Consider the following 15,114-nt stretch of genomic DNA (forward strand, 5'->3'; position numbering starts at 1 on the left):
ATCGATAGCACATAATAACTAAGAGGTTGTTCTTTTTTTACAATATTTAAAGGTTGAGTAGGTGATTCTATCCAGAAACACTTTCTGTTATATTACTTGAAATCTCGTAACATATTGATAGTAATAAATACATTAAATGCTCTGCCTTAAAAAAAATAACTAAATGTCATCTGTGGCCGTGGCAGGACTGTAAAAACCCCGACCAATCAAAATCGTCAGGCCTGAGAAAATAATTGGACGGCCTACCTGTCAACGCTTACTTCCTGATCGGCGCACTCGAGCACTCGTTTGGCGTTCTGGGGGATCGGCTTTGGACAGAGGTGTGGAGGAAGGGGGCGGGACTTTTTCAGTCAAAGTCAGTGTTTTTTTCCAAATTACCTACTCTGCCTTTAACTACATGTAACCATTTTAAATACGGCTGAATAATATTTTTTTCAGATAGATTTCAAACCTTCTGCTGCAATAGCTTGATGATACATCTCATGTGCCTCTCATGGTGTGTACATATAGTTCATATTTGACACATGCAGGTTTTCATATTTCTGCTGCCATCTCAATGTAATGGACGGAAACTGACAGTTTCGCAGCATTGAAGAGTTACATGAAAGCGGCACAAAACAGCAACGTGTCTAATGAACCGTGTGGAAAATTCCCGGAACGCAGTGTGAACGCTTTCTGGGAAAGGACTCCACTTCACTCTTCAGCTGCTAAATGCTTCGCCATGTTCTCCAGCCTTGTTGTGAGGTGTTCAACCAGTGATGAGCAGTGTTTTTTTAGAGCTATTTTTGCTGAAAACAGAAGCAGCGGAGGACACGACATGAGGGCGGTGAGAACAAAACAAAACAGTTGAGGTGTGGCCGTTACACCAAAACAGTGAGATGAAAGAAGAGCAAGATTCACAAATCGCAATTCAGGCACAGGAATAAAAGTTGTGTACACAGTGAGCAGAAAAATAGGACCATAAATAGAAATAGAAACAGAAGACATGGCCTCTCCACTTACATGCTTTTTGCTGCAGAGATATGTTCCTGCAACTCAATATCCACGTACATGATAATGTAACAGACTTCAGTGGCTCCGGGAGCTGCAGTGGTATAAAACCTGTGAGCTTTCTGTGATACCGGAGCGGTCTGATTGAAAAAATGTAAGAAAATCTTATCTGAGCTCAGAGACCAAAACCTGTGGAATGCAAGGAGGTCTGACAAACGCATATTGCATCATGTAGAACCTTTTTCAAACCTAAAATTCAGGATGTCTGAGCCTCCGCTACTTTGATTCTATACTTTCTAAAAAATATGATTACCATGTTGATAATTAAATTTTACAATTTTACACGTTTTGCTTTTGTGATGCCTATGGTCTAAGACAGTCGGAAATAAGGTAAACATCAACAACTCTTCCCAAAATTCAAGTTTTTGTGTCCTCAAGTCTGGAAAGGCTCCACAGACAATGAATCGAGAGGGTTATAGATGACATGAGTGCACCAGGGACAAGTATACGGCTACATTTTCTGTCAAAATGAAACTCATTTGGGTATTAAAAAAAAAAAAAAACATTTTGCAGGTCCTCTAAATCAGTCTCCTGCTCTTTGTCTATGGATTAGTTATTGACTTTATACTTGAACGCATCACAGGTTTGGAATAAAGCTCTCTGGTTTCTTGTTCATAAGTATGGATTGAATTTAGGCCATGGAAACAACACGTTGGAATGGTTCATTTAGGTGGTGTTCCTCTCAAGTAACACACAAACAAGTCTTACCGCTCAGATCGACGGTTTCGGAGATGCCTGAACCAATTTGAAAGAGACTTTGTTCGTTGTCCAACTTTCTCATCTGTAACATCATCTTCCTTTGAGCCCCTTCGGCTGAGACGTTTGTTAACAACAACAGTTATACACTGACCCATCCTGAGTCTAAACTATCTACTTGGATTTGAATGAGTGAAAGTAGCTTTTTAAACCCACACGGTAATAGAAGGTGACTTTCATGCGTCTGCTTTGACGTGTGATGGTTGAGACATACCGGGCTGGAAGTCATTGATTCTCAAGTCATTACGTTCTGCAAATCGCTGCCAATAAAACAGGCTTCATCATCACCAATGACAACCTAGTCCGTCCGGTCTGTCAGAGACTGCTTTTGCATAATTATAGTGTTTGAAACACCTCTTCATCAGAACATTGAACATTCTTGATGTGTTGTTGTTTTCATCCTGCCCGTAAGACTGACACTCTATTATTGACACTCAATTACATTATTGACACTGAATTAAAGTAGTGAAGTCCAACAAAAATGACAATTCAGTCTGAATGTGGGGTTAATGCTCTTTTATTTTTTCCATGTACTTGTATTTCCTTTGACAAAATATACTCTGTGTTTATGACTTTGTGGTTTAAGGTGTTTCTAAGATGGAGACAATCAGTTCATTGTGTAAAAATACACACACGGGCACCCACGAGTAAAGGTTTCAGACTCTGGTGATGTTCTTTACGGTTAGCGTAAAGATCGGTCCAAATCCTTCCTGACTCGCCTGGATCGCATTGATGAGCTGAAACACACAAGTCATTTTAAACTCACTATTCAGGTCCGTGTCGACCATACAGTCGATGACTACAGCGCATTATCAGATGGTGTTCCGCACAGATGACATCAGATAACTCTACTCCTACTACTCCTCCTATGTTTTCTCATCACAGAAGTGAAAGACAGCGCTAGACACAAATATTTGTGAAGACAGTGGACGAGGTCGGTGAGTTACCTGCTGCAGGAGTGGAGCTATTGTTGTTTCGTTCAGCTCAACAGTGGACTGCACTGCTGCCTGGAGGATTGCCACAACTGTGGGACCTATAAATGGAAATTAATTCAACTAATATCAGGCATCAATCATGTTGTGTGAGCTTAAAGGCCCTTACCAGTATCGAACAAAGGAGGTCGTGAAAGAACTATGCTACTGGTCGTCCGAGCGGGGGAAGTTGTCCCCAGGAGAGTTGTCGCCGGGGTAGTTGTCGGTGCAGGAGTTGTCGGTGCAGGAGGTATCGGTGCAGCAGTTGTCGGTGCAGCAGTTGTTGCCACATTTGCTGGGGAGAAATTAGACCCCATTTTAAATCTAGACAGTTGAACTGCTCACTACAGCTCAATAAATGTACTCACAGTACAAACGTTTATAAAGGTTTCCATTTCCCAATGATTTCAGTGTACTCACTTGTCTGTGTAAGACATGAGGTCAAGCATCCGGCAAACAGGATGAGCAGCAGCATGCTGAAGCTTTATCCCCCCCTCCCTAAAAAAAGAGTGTGCAAAATGCGTAGAGGCCGAGTGTTCCCTCTGCTTCCACAGAGTGTCTGGCTTTGTTCCGTACGAGGAAGTGACCCGTATGCAGAGGCGTGGCAATAAACAATAGGTGAGTACTTATCTGGGCGGGACAGCAGGTAAGGTTAACACTAACTTATACTGTTCAATGAAATGTGAGGAAGAGTCATTTTCTACACTGGAAACAGATCAAGATTGAGGTTTTGCTGTTAAAAGTGTTTAATTTAGCTTAAAACAAACAAAATCACTGGTGTTCATGATTTTTAAGATGTGTTTTATTGGGTAAAAATTAGTTTTTTTTAAATTAACTATTTAACTTTTTACATATTGCGATGAATCCAGTCAAATCACACATCCAGACAAATTCTACAAATAACAAAGAATATGAATAAAATGAATAATAACATTCTAATGCATTAAAAGACTGCACACATTTCAGAATTGAACATTCAACGTCTGATGCTGCAACTAAGTAACTATTACTTTTTTCTCCTGTGCTTCATCCACAACGATAAAACGAGTGTGATAATAAATCTACGGGTTCTTTAACTTCCTGCTGCTGCTGCTGCTGCTGCTGCTCGCAGGGCTGGACCAAGGGGAGGTGGTGAAAGGAGGGGGGGACCTGGACAGATCCAAACCCACTTCAACAGTCTTCAGCCCAGGTGAGTGAAGTGCAGAGGCTCTGGGGCTGCTGCTGGCTGAGGACGCAGGAGACCTACAGCACCGACATAGAGGAATACTTCAACGTATTATATCAATTCTATATTTTAATATATCAACCAGAGTCTCATCTGACTGATTATATTCAGTTAAGAAAAGATCCAATTTTGCTAGTACGCATTTTTCATCACCAGTCCGATCCTTTAAAGAGGTTTTTTTTTTAAGAATTGATGGTCTGACCTGAATGAGATAGAGGTTGTCTTGGAGCTCCGGCGGTTGGAAGGAGTGGAAGACGGAGATGGAAGGGGCAGATTGGCCTGGCACGACAAAAAAAAAGACACTCAAAGTTAAGGAAACTCTATAAATCCCATGAATGACTTCATAAGTAGCAGTAAAGCACAACCTATCACCGCCAAACCTCCTATCAACCCTCTGAATATAAAAACAACACAGTTGCTATTTGCCTGTAGGAAGTATGGCTCCAACACTGATCTGAGGTCAGGTTTGTCCTCCATGGCTTTATTCAGCATGTTGTTGATGCTCTTATTGAATTCGTTCAACTCCCTCAGCTCAATGTCCTTCTCCTCAAACGTCCCGGAGTTTCTTCCTGAGCGGACCTCTTTGGTCAGCTTGGAGCACTGGCAGACACACAAGGAAAAAGACATTATGATGACTGCTCATGAACGTATGTAGTCAAAGATACACACACAACATTTTTCCTTTATTTCCTTTATTTAACAAGAAAAGCATCAAACCTGCTTTGTGGCTCTATCGACCTTCTCCTGCTGGGAAGAGATTTCTTTGTTCACTTTGCTGACGAGCGGCTGTTTGCGTTGGATCTTATCGTTCTCCACCTGCTCTCCTCGAAGCAGGCCCTCCAAGGTATTGTTCATGTCCTGGAAATGACACACAAAAGCAAGGACTTGAAGCCTCAGGTGACTCGGATAAATATTGCTGTCGGGTGAGTTTATTCGCGACCCAATACTCTCTCGGGGAGACCGCAAAACAATACAACAAGCCTGTATAATAGTGAAGAGACGGAATGAACGGGAAGAAGTCGATTTTAAAAGACGGGGTTTTAACTACACTGTTGCCCAGGTTTGACCAGGTGCAATGATTACATTATGTAGGTGAAATTAATTCATGCATAACATCTGTTTGGCGCTATTTAAGACATTGGCAAATGGTTCCAACTTCATGGGCGACCCTATATTATGAGCATCCGAAAAGTGACGACCATAGTGGGAATAACTGAGGAATTGAGGGGAAAAGTTTCTACAGGATATGTGATGGGACATGTTCCTGATTTAGGATGATGCGTTATGTGTTCAAGAACCATCTGTACTGACACGGTCTATAAATAGGAATAACCTGTAAGTCCTGTTGGAGCTCCTTGACTTGTCTCTTCTTATGCTTCAGTGACTCTTCAGCTGCCCGTAACTGCTCTTCTAACTCCAGATTTTCCTGCATCTCTGGACCTGAAACCAAAAACCAATTCACTTTGTGATTGTGTTGATGCTGATTTCGCCTAATTCAGTCTACCTGGTCATACGTACTGGCTTCATTGACTCTGCTGAGGGAACTGCGAAATGCCGAGTTGCTGTTGTCGAACAAACGAATGGTGTTCTCCAAAGCTCTGTTTTCCAGCTCCACCTTGCGGATCTCCGCATCCAGACGGTCTCCCGTCTGCTTGAGCTCCCCTTTCTCTTGTGCAGCCTGATGAAAGCCATTCAGAGTGCTGGTCAGCGCCAACAGACGTCCGCATGTAACGCAGCGGTGCGTTCAAAGACCTCTTACCTTTGTGATGTAGTACGCCTGAGATTTCTGCTCTTCCCCCTCGGGAGCCGCCATCAGAAGCAACACAACCTCAAAGTGATTCCTCATGGCGTTGATCTTGGACAGCTTCTCGTTCAGTTCGGCACTGACGTGGAATCAAAGGCGAAGGAAAGTGATCATGATATATCTTTAGATTTGGAGTTGAAGATGTAGGTTTTTGATTTTTAATTTTTTTTACCTGAGTCTCTGTCTCTCCTGATCACTGATCTTGAGCTGCTGGCTGAGCATTTCTCTGTAGACCTTGACCTCTTCCTCCCTCTCCTTTATGACTTTGTGCAGCTCCAGCTTCCTCTTCTCCAGGGAAAGCACGCTGCTCGCCGTGTTGTACAGCAGATCCCTCACACGCTTGACCCAGATCTTCATGATGTTGTGCTCCACCATGTAGTCCTGATCGGGAACACGTGAAGTTTTCAGACACATAATGCCATAATGACTAAGTCCTAATAGTGAAATTTATCAAATGATCTTACTCTTCAAAGAAAATGTCAATAATTGCAGGTTAGATTTTGAGGTTAGAATGGACATCAGTTAGTTGTACCTGTTTCCTGAGCCTGAGTCTCTTCAGCTCCTTCTCATTGGTGGCATGGATGAGCATCAGCTCCTCTACCTTGTCTCCCAGATTTCTATTTTGAGCTTCCGACTTCTCCATCACCTTCCTCAAAGCGCGGATGTCATCCTTTCAGAGACAAAGACACGCGTGAGATGGAAATAAATCATGGCTTCGCTGTGTGAAAAATGCCCAAAAGTAACACGTGAGGTGACAAATAAATAATCAGACTCACCTCAGTCTCCTTGAGTGTGTTGGTGAGCATGTTGGCCGTGTCCTTCTTCTCCTCGAGGGCTTTCGCCAGCTCGGCGATCTTCATGTCAAGCACCTGTTTTTCATCTGATCTGATGTCACCTTGCAGCCGGGCCAGTTTTCTGCCCAGGCCGATCATCTGGGAGTCCTACACGATGCAGGAGCATGAAAGGAAACTCTGAATATTGCTGTTGCACCAGACAAGGGGAAGCTGTGATGAAAGAACGAGAAAGTCATAATTGTGTGTGTGTGTTTTTTTAGTAAAGCATGCCTGTTCGTTCGTGATCATCTGCTGTCTTATTAATTCCTTCTCCATTTTTCGGAGCTGACTGTCCAGGCTGGTGATGGTGGATTGAGTCCTTGAAACCTGGCCGATAGAGTTCTTCTCTTTGGTCTTGAGGGCCTGCAAACGCTCCTTACCACAAAAAAGCTCCTGCTGGAAGTCATGCAGCTGCATGTCCAAATCCTGGAACAAACAACGCATCGCCTTTGTATCTTTACAGCAAATCGAAGTGTTGTGTTTTTAATAGAATATAGTCAATTATAGAAACATTTAAACGTCTGTTTATTGAGTGTTTGTATAGTGTCTGGAGCTCAGTTCACACACATCATTCAGCCAATCAGAGGGGTGAAGTTCTGTGTATAGCCTGAGAGGTAAAAACCCAGGGCAAAGAAAATCACAAAGCACACACACTTTTAACTTAAGTTTTCGTTTTTTAGGCTGCTGACCTTGATTTCCTGTTCCTCGTCCTTGAGGAGCTGGTCCATCTGTGCAGCTCTGTCCTCCTCGCTAAGGGCGGTCTGAGTCACAACTCTCAGCTTCTCGTCCAGGGCAACATTGTAGACCCTGGCCTGCTTGAGTCTACAACACAAACACACACACACACACACACACACACACACAGAGACAGAGCTTGCATATTAAAGCAAGACAGGGAGGTTAGCGACAGACGTGTTGTAAGACTGACTTGGCATCGTTCTCCTGGGTGTCTCTCTTCATTCTGGAGAGGTGGGATGTTGCAGCCTCTACGTCAGCGGTTTTGTTGTCCAGTGTGCTTTTGCAGGTATTCAACTGCAAGACACGATTTGCTCACTCATAAAAAAAACAATCTTTGAGGCCACAACTGGAAATATTTGGATAATGACAAGACTTTTAAGTGACATAAAGTTTGGTAGTTAAAAAACAAGCTGACCTCGTCCTTCAGCCTACTGCAGCAACTCTCCTTCTCCTTCAATTCCTGCCGCAGCTTCACGGCCTGTCGGCCGGCCACGGTTCTCTCCCTCTCAGTTTCCCTGTTGTTGTTCCTTTCAGTGTCCAGAAAGCACGTCTTCTCTGCAATGGTAGCATTCCTCTCCCTGACTCTTCGGTTGGCTTGGGCGTGTAGCTGGACGTGTGAAGGACAAGACGGGAATATTGTTCAAAGGTTGCTGTGTTTCCGTTTTGAGTCGGCATGGCTTTTATTTACCAGAGCACACTGGTGCAACTCAGCGTCTCGCCGCTTCATCTGCTTGATAGTGTTTTCCCACTGGTGGATGAGCTGCTGCGTCTCCAGGTGGGCCTGCTGCAGATGTTCTGTAGTTTGATCCAGGGCAACCTGTTTCCGAAACAAGGACAAAAGTGTATTCTCAGTAAACGCTGTGATGTTCTGTGGGCTCCAAGATTTCAATCTCTCAAAGCGAGAACGTCTGGTTTCTTACCTGTGTGGATAGGGTCTCCGCCAATTCTCTGTCAAGTGCTTTGCGCTTTTTATTGACCTCTAGTGTCGTCTTTTCTATAGCCAGAGTGAGCGACTGCATCGGAGAGATGACAGAGTTGTTAGCTAGTCAGAGTTGGGCTGCAAACAGAATCGGTGTAGATACGACCCTTTTCTTCTCACCTTGATCCTCTGCTCATCTTGCTGGGCGTACTTAATGATCGTCATGGTTTCCTCATCTTTGCGTTCCGACTCCTCTAAAAAGGCTTCCATGGTCTGCTGGTCCCAGTTCATCTGGTTCTTAAACTCCTCTGTCTTTTGTTTGGCCTTGAAGATGTGGTTCTGAGGATGTAGACAAACATTAAGTATAGTTGTTTCCACATTAAAGTGTATATGCTGTAGACGGTATAGACCTCTAGCATGTTCTTCCTTTCCACTAAAGATCTGTGGTAATTCTCCATCTTAGCCGTCTCCTGTGCCAGGCGACCTTCCTCCCTTTCGGCGAGGGCTGTGAGGTGTTTCTCTAGCTCTCCTTCCCTTCCCTTCGCCTTGCACAGAGCCTGTGTGCAGAAAATCGAAACGAGGAAATAACCAACAATACCCAACGCTGTGACTATAACACAATTACTGGAAGATACACACACCTGTCTGACACACATATACATACTCTTAGATATTGTAACTACCTCGGTATTTTCCAGCTCTTGTTTTGCATTTTTGAGGAAGTCGGTCATTGACTGCTTCCGATCCTTGTTTTCCTCAAGTTTGTTTCCCAGCTGCACCGTCTCTGTCTCTTTTTTACGAATCTGTTGTGAGGAAGTCATCGTATTAAAAATATGCCATACATAACATAGGGGGTGCAACGTGTTTGTTCTTGTGAGCTGTCTTCACCATTTATCTGAAGCACAAGTTAGAACTTGTGAACCCAAGTTGTCTGAGAGACGTGGCCTGGATGATGTAATAATTACAATATGGTTGTAGTGTAGAACATAATGTCACAGTTATTCTCAAGCTTAAGTAGTAAAACATTATGATTGTGTGCCTCATGATCTGGAATCAATCAATCCCATTAGTTATATTGTCATATTATGCAATAACTAAGCAAATATGTAGGATTATACATTAAGTTATACAAACAGGTAAACATTACAGGAATAAGAGAGCGCAGATATTATAAGCTTATTCCTGTTGGTTTCCAGTGTTAATTCTAAATCCATGAGACAGTTGATTTGTAAATTTCTTAACAAAATTGTATATTTCATTTATAAGTGGAAACTTTTTAACTCATATTATAAAACTAATTTTAATTCATTAGTTCTGTCTAATAAACGTCACATATTGCTATTTCCTTCGTCCCATGGTTAAACCTGCAGATATTCATTTGTCAAATTGAAACCTTTTTTTCATACTCGTAAAAATTCAAGCATCTACTCAGTTTGACGGCATCTGTCAGGTTAATAGGATCAGTTATTAACGTGGACATATGGAGGCTATTTTGGGTGTGATGAATAATTCGCGTTGGAACCTTCCCACACTCACCTCTTCTGTCAACGCCTTGTTCTCCGCGTTAGATTCGGGGATTTCATGGCGCTCGTCCCAGCCCATCTCGGATACAACCGCATCAACAGTGCTCGACATTTCCCTGCAGTGTTCGACTCCGCCTCTTCACAATAACGAAACTATCAGTTAAAGTGATTATTGCTTCCGCTCTATTATCAACAACTGCTGCTATCAGTTGTTTCTCGCTCCCCGTCGCTGTTGCCAACGATCCGTTGTCAGTCGCCCATAGCAACCGCAAGTACGACGTCACCACAAGGAAGCATGAGGCAGGAAATGCCAGTCAGGGGTTACAAAAAGGACTTCTAAATGACTCCTTTTTTTAAACCCATAAACACAGAGGCCTGGCAGCTTTAAAGATACCAAATTGAAACATTTATTTTTATCTTTGTACATTTGTGGTTAAACAAACAGCATTATGCTTAAAAAATTACAATCAATGTTTTTTATACTGACTTGTCGCACAAATGTTTCATAAAACAAAAACAAAATCAGGAATTTACATAAGAGTATTAAAATTCAATAATTAAAGAAGAACATCACCTCGCAAACCCCCCCGTCATGTTTAGATTATAATTCAAAAGTGTGTCTATCTACCTGCTTTCGAACGGAGCCCAACCACATCAACGAACCATGTGGGCGAAGATGGCGACTCCTCTCTAGTTGGCTTGAGCGCACACAAAAAGCCCAATACTTAAGATCAAAGTTCCATACCACCACAAGTTGACCAACAAAGAGATATGCCTTTTTATATATGCAAATACACACGTACATGTATAAAGTCTCTGTTGTGTAAAATATTTCAGTCCTGAGTGTTGAAAAGGCAACATAGTTCTCAGCTCAGTGCGGTCCCCTTGTCCTCGATTCACTGCGCTCTCTGGGTTTCAGAAACCTCGCGTGGATGTTCCCATCGGGAAAGCAACTCTTTAAACTGCTGTGCTTTTGGTCCCGAGGTGTGGTCGTGCAAACTCCACAAAGTCATCAATAAGGACAGGCCATGCTCCTATTGAAAGAACAGACGGACAAATTACACAATGACTGACGACATGATTATGGACTGATCTGATATTTTAATACTGGAACACCATAATAGGCCTGTGAAGCAGTTTGTGTAGGAACAAATTACAGGTCAATGACACTTGTATCCACATAGAGTAAGCGAAGTCCCGCCTTTCTATTTCCGGTACATGGGACCTCAATATGAATTTCTGATGCATGTATTCCTATGGCGAGATCAAAATTATTTTCTGGTCCTGTTTGAATTGTGCCATGAATTTCACATATGTTGTTTGTGGTTTTTAAATATAATTTTTCATGCAAAAAAACGACGATTTATCACGAATAAGTTTGATAATGGTAGATTTTGTGTGAGGCCGCTCTTTGCTGCTCTTGGCATGAATGATATAAGTCAGTTTGAGCCAGCGATTCCCCGTCTTCTCATTGGACGGGAACAGAAAGAATGAACAGCCGTACCTGCTGGAATGGGAACATTCAGGAACAAAACATACCGGCATCTTTGTTTGATCTGCACTAAATCGCTGTGAGAAAGGGTGATGACGTGACGTCACATACGCGACATGTAGTCTTTCTCATTGTGTTTTCTCTGCAGCCTTAAACTGAACAATTGCACAATAAACAGTCAAACTCTTGACGTGAACAAATATTTAAATCCACAAACAACATATTTCTAATTCGGGGCATATATACGATCTCAGAGGTCCCATGGGAGTCTAGTGGAAGGGGCGGGACTTTGCCACTCTGTAGTGATAGATGGGTCCAGTTTCAGCCGCGTGTCTGTACAAACCTTCCTCATCATAATTCGACATGTCATCTGTGATCATTGTGCTGAAGTCTAGTAAGAGGTTCCAAGTGTCCTTAGGGATTGATCTTTTGTGGTGCTCCTGCAAAGGATATAGGGAAAAGTTGAAACAATGTCCAAGGGAAGTAATAATATTTGCATTATTTTAAGACCGAAAAAGAAACTTGAGTGATCAACTTACAACTAAAAATGTGTTCCACAAGTCCAGGAACTTGAATCTTCCAGCCAGAACTAAATTCCAATATGCAATTGCCATTTCTAAATCTGTCAAAGTATCATAAATAATCAATATACATTCAACAAACAAAAAGCTGATGATGATGATAAGCATTCAAATTATTCTTACCCAACCCTTTCTGACCAGGATTCTTTGCAAAATTAAATGTAAACTGGTAAAAGTCCTTAAATTTCCCTTGGTCCTTTAACTCTTGATCCATCTTTGGCAGCTGAGCTTTTAGCTTCTCTATGCTGTCACACCTGGGGAATCAAAGCAGACTGTTGAGTTTTGCTGGACAAAGAGGAATGTTTTGTTTTTTTGTTTTTTTTTAAAGAAGAGTACACTCAACTTTGTTTGTTGTAAACCTAAACAGCTCATGTGTGTGTGAATAATGGCGACTTAGTAAAACTTAAAAAAGAGATAACTGGCTTGTATTTGACAGCTTCCGAACAAACCCCAGCACCATTTTTTGCTGCACATCATATGTGTAAATATAATAGTTTATATAGTACAGTGGCTCTGTGAGTTTGATGATACACTTCCCAAACATTCTCACCCCTGTTCTGCCATGCCATCCATGAACTCCTGTTTTGAAAACTCGCACTGCGTTGCTGCCCTGAACTTCCAGGCTATGAGGAGGACACTTATACTAGCTGGATCCAGAGCCAGGTCGTCACAAAACTGCTGGATCCCGTCAATGCCGATCTTGTTGTCATCATGAGGATCTGAGTAGAAGAGTGTCATATGGACTTTTTCAATGAATGGGATTCAATATTTTCAACATTGCTCCATGTTATATATTCCTAAAAAATCTAAAACATCTGTAACAAGCTGAAAGGTGCAATGACTAAGTGTGGTGCTTTATTCTTGCACATTAAAAGACATCCCATACCTCTATATCTGTTGTACAGCTGGTCGAGCTTCTTCTTGTCTAAGGCCCCCTTTAGATTTGAAACATAGAGCTCTGGATTTTGGAAAAACTTGTCAGTGGCAACATCTAGTTTCCAGTCATTCTGCGACAGACAGGTGAGTGCAGTCTTCTCGTTAGATTGCGTGAAAATCATGAACTGACGAACTTTATCCTTCTGTGAGGACTTCAGCTTGTTCTGCACAAAAGACATACAAAACACTTGTTGCAATAACACACGAACAGTGGAGCAGCAACATTCAAACAAGCCTGTTTATTGGTTGTCAAAAACAGCATTTTCAACCGCAGGGTAATTACAAACCAGCCTTTCCCCCCCAAATAACCACTAAGTGTACGCTAGATGTAAGCTAAATAAACACGGAACCACGGTTTAATGCATTTAAATAACAGAGAACTTGCCATACCGTGTTGCCCTGACAGCAAAGACCGACATGCAATGTGTTGACTTGCTGGCTAGCTGGCTAGCATCTTCACATTTAAATCAGTTGAATAAGCAAAGTTAGATAGAAAACGCTGTCGACAACAAAAAACACCTTACGCTGCCGCGGAGTGTGTAACGTTAGCTAATTTTGTGTGTCAGTTGGCTTAAAGGCCAGCAAGCTTAGCTAGCTAACTCGGCGAGCTGACTAGCCTCACCGTGAGCTAGTTAGCTAATGCTAACGTCGAGAGCAACGTTTGTTTTCATCATATAAAGGGAATATAAGGGTCATTTGTACATCTTTTTGACTACATGAATCACCCCGAGGTAATGGTGTGTGTTTGAGAGCATTGTTTACGTTTGCATCAAGGCTTCACAGTAAAAGCTATTATTTCTCACCATGTTTGTCTTTGCCCGACTCCCTTTCCACCCATCCAGCTGGCTAATGCGTGTAAAGTTTTACGAGTCACGTGAAAAGTTCTTCCGGTTAAAGCATCGCATATAAAAATAAAAGTATAAACTAATTTAAAAATAATATTATGCCATATCATAATGTGTAAAATGTTGACATGTTTTAGCCATTGCCTTAAACATGACACACATGTATCACTATGTCAAAGTTATGAGATGAATGTGGATCTATGAACCGTGTGTGCTTTTAATTTTGGAGTAACTTGTCGGAAGTGCGTGTAGAATTCAAGAAGTAAGCTCCTTCCTCCATGTCCGACCTATCAGACATCGGTCTGAATGTTTAGCATCGCCTTGAAGACATTTCGGAACAAATGGAGGTCGTACAGACACAGGTTTGTACCGTGGGTCGTACTGAACCTGTCTAAGAATGAGAAAACTCTGCGGCAGGTGCCGGGACGCTCCGAAGACAAACTGGTCCCGGATGAGGAGGTTTCCGAAAGCCTGTTGCGGCTCTTCGGGGGTCTGCTCAGGTGGGACCCTCGCGAGGAACTCCGAGCGGCTCAAACTCACTTTCTCAGACGGGCAACAAGCCAAGAAGACCAATGCGGAGGAAATACACCTTGTGGAGATGATGCCATGTTCCGGTCTCTGGGGTTCTGTGTTGACCGGAAGCCTAGCACGTTGCCCTTTGCGGGGACTGGAGTGTTTGTCACCAGAGGATGTGTGCGCAAAGGAGCTACAGTGGCCATGTACCCTGGCACGGTCTATCAACCGTACGAGCCAATCCTCCTCCAGTCCATCAGAAACCCGTTTGTTTTCAGGTGCATTGATGGTGTCTTGGTCGATGGGAATGACAGAGGCCTCTCCAAAGCGGTGTTCAAGTCGTGCAGCGGCAGGGACCGAATGGGACCTTTCACGATGAGTGACACCAGCTGGCTGACCTCCAGGCCACAAAACCCACTTGCTGTGGGTCAGTACGTGAACAACTGCACCGAAGAGTCGCCTGCAAACGTGTGCTACCAGGAGTACGACGTGCCGGACGAGTTCCCCATCCAGCTCCGCCAGTATCTGCCTAATGTCCCCTATAGCCACGACGCACAGAGGCCTCTCCGCTGTGTTGTCCTTGTGTCACTCAGACACATTACAGCAGGGGAGGAACTCTTCTCCAACTACTACACCATCGTGCATTAGAGGCAAAGTGCCCTCTGCTGCTTCTGCTTTGGTATCAGAACTGAAGAAAATATTCAAATATATAACTGATTATATTTGATGACTGTGTTATAAATAAAATTAAGTATTTAAAAAAAAGCACATCACAATCTCAGACTGATGCAGTGTTGAAAAAGGGCTAATTCACTTTTGAAATAAAATGATGGCCGCTTCTTTGCTGGTACTTGAGTTGTTTCTGCTGAATATATATATATATATATATATATATATATATATATATATATATATATATATATATATA

The 15,114-nt window shown here is 42.6% G+C and overlaps 3 protein-coding genes across 4 annotated transcripts; 1 reads left to right on the forward strand and 2 right to left on the reverse strand.

Annotated features, from left to right (window-relative positions):
- Positions 1-2,307: 2,307 nt before the first annotated feature.
- On the reverse strand, positions 2,308-10,048 carry ccdc39 (coiled-coil domain 39 molecular ruler complex subunit). Of its 2 annotated transcripts, XM_084008407.1 has the most exons (23): positions 9,833-10,048; positions 8,980-9,099; positions 8,707-8,853; positions 8,477-8,635; positions 8,298-8,390; positions 8,066-8,194; positions 7,793-7,984; positions 7,568-7,671; positions 7,329-7,461; positions 6,871-7,065; positions 6,583-6,747; positions 6,339-6,476; positions 5,979-6,187; positions 5,762-5,885; positions 5,521-5,680; positions 5,336-5,442; positions 4,720-4,860; positions 4,429-4,602; positions 4,205-4,281; positions 3,198-4,019; positions 2,908-3,072; positions 2,754-2,839; positions 2,308-2,543 (listed from the first exon to the last, which is right to left on the reverse strand). In XM_084008407.1, the coding sequence occupies exons 1-20, from the start codon at positions 9,929-9,931 to the stop codon at positions 3,839-3,841; spliced, it is 2,847 nt and encodes a 948-aa protein (XP_083864533.1). In that variant the 5' UTR covers positions 9,932-10,048; the 3' UTR covers positions 2,308-2,543; positions 2,754-2,839; positions 2,908-3,072; positions 3,198-3,838. The 2 variants fall into 2 exon arrangements, with proteins under 2 accessions (XP_083864533.1, XP_083864534.1); XM_084008408.1 differs by lacking the exon at positions 2,754-2,839.
- Positions 10,049-10,198: 150 nt separating this feature from the next.
- dcun1d1 (DCN1, defective in cullin neddylation 1, domain containing 1) lies at positions 10,199-13,726 on the reverse strand. Its single transcript, XM_084008410.1, has 7 exons — positions 13,632-13,726; positions 12,779-12,992; positions 12,443-12,611; positions 12,016-12,146; positions 11,851-11,933; positions 11,655-11,751; positions 10,199-10,853 (listed from the first exon to the last, which is right to left on the reverse strand). Exons 1-7 carry the CDS (start codon positions 13,632-13,634, stop codon positions 10,777-10,779), a joined length of 774 nt encoding a protein of 257 aa, XP_083864536.1. The 5' UTR covers positions 13,635-13,726; the 3' UTR covers positions 10,199-10,776.
- Positions 13,727-13,949: 223 nt separating this feature from the next.
- setd9 (SET domain containing 9) lies at positions 13,950-15,026 on the forward strand. The gene has a single exon (XM_084007622.1). The coding sequence runs from the start codon at positions 13,980-13,982 to the stop codon at positions 14,832-14,834; it is 855 nt and encodes a 284-aa protein (XP_083863748.1). The 5' UTR covers positions 13,950-13,979; the 3' UTR covers positions 14,835-15,026.
- The last annotated feature ends 88 nt before the right edge of the window (positions 15,027-15,114 follow it).

The sequence above is a fragment of the Eutrigla gurnardus genome (assembly GCF_963514095.1).
Source record: "Eutrigla gurnardus genome assembly, chromosome: 4".
Classification (NCBI taxonomy): Eukaryota; Metazoa; Chordata; class Actinopteri; order Perciformes; family Triglidae; genus Eutrigla; species Eutrigla gurnardus.

What these genes read in the sequence shown, in the direction of transcription:
- setd9 (XM_084007622.1), top strand. Translation starts at nt 13,980, where the DNA reads ATGTTTAGCATCGCCTTGAAGACATTTCGGAACAAATGGAGGTCGTAC.
- dcun1d1 (XM_084008410.1), bottom strand. An exon ending in TCCTGGTCAGAAAGGGTTGG is followed by an intron (nt 11,934 to 12,015) that starts GTAAGAATAATT and finishes ATACTTTGACAG; the next exon opens with ATTTAGAAATGGCAATTGCA. An exon ending in GTCGAATTATGATGAGGAAG is followed by an intron (nt 10,854 to 11,654) that starts GTTTGTACAGAC and finishes TTCTTTCAATAG; the next exon opens with GAGCATGGCCTGTCCTTATT.
- ccdc39 (XM_084008408.1), bottom strand. Translation starts at nt 9,931, where the DNA reads ATGTCGAGCACTGTTGATGCGGTTGTATCCGAGATGGGCTGGGACGAG. An exon ending in AAGATGAGCAGAGGATCAAG is followed by an intron (nt 8,391 to 8,476) that starts GTGAGAAGAAAA and finishes TCTCCGATGCAG; the next exon opens with TCGCTCACTCTGGCTATAGA. An exon ending in AGTTGCACCAGTGTGCTCTG is followed by an intron (nt 7,985 to 8,065) that starts GTAAATAAAAGC and finishes TCACACGTCCAG; the next exon opens with CTACACGCCCAAGCCAACCG.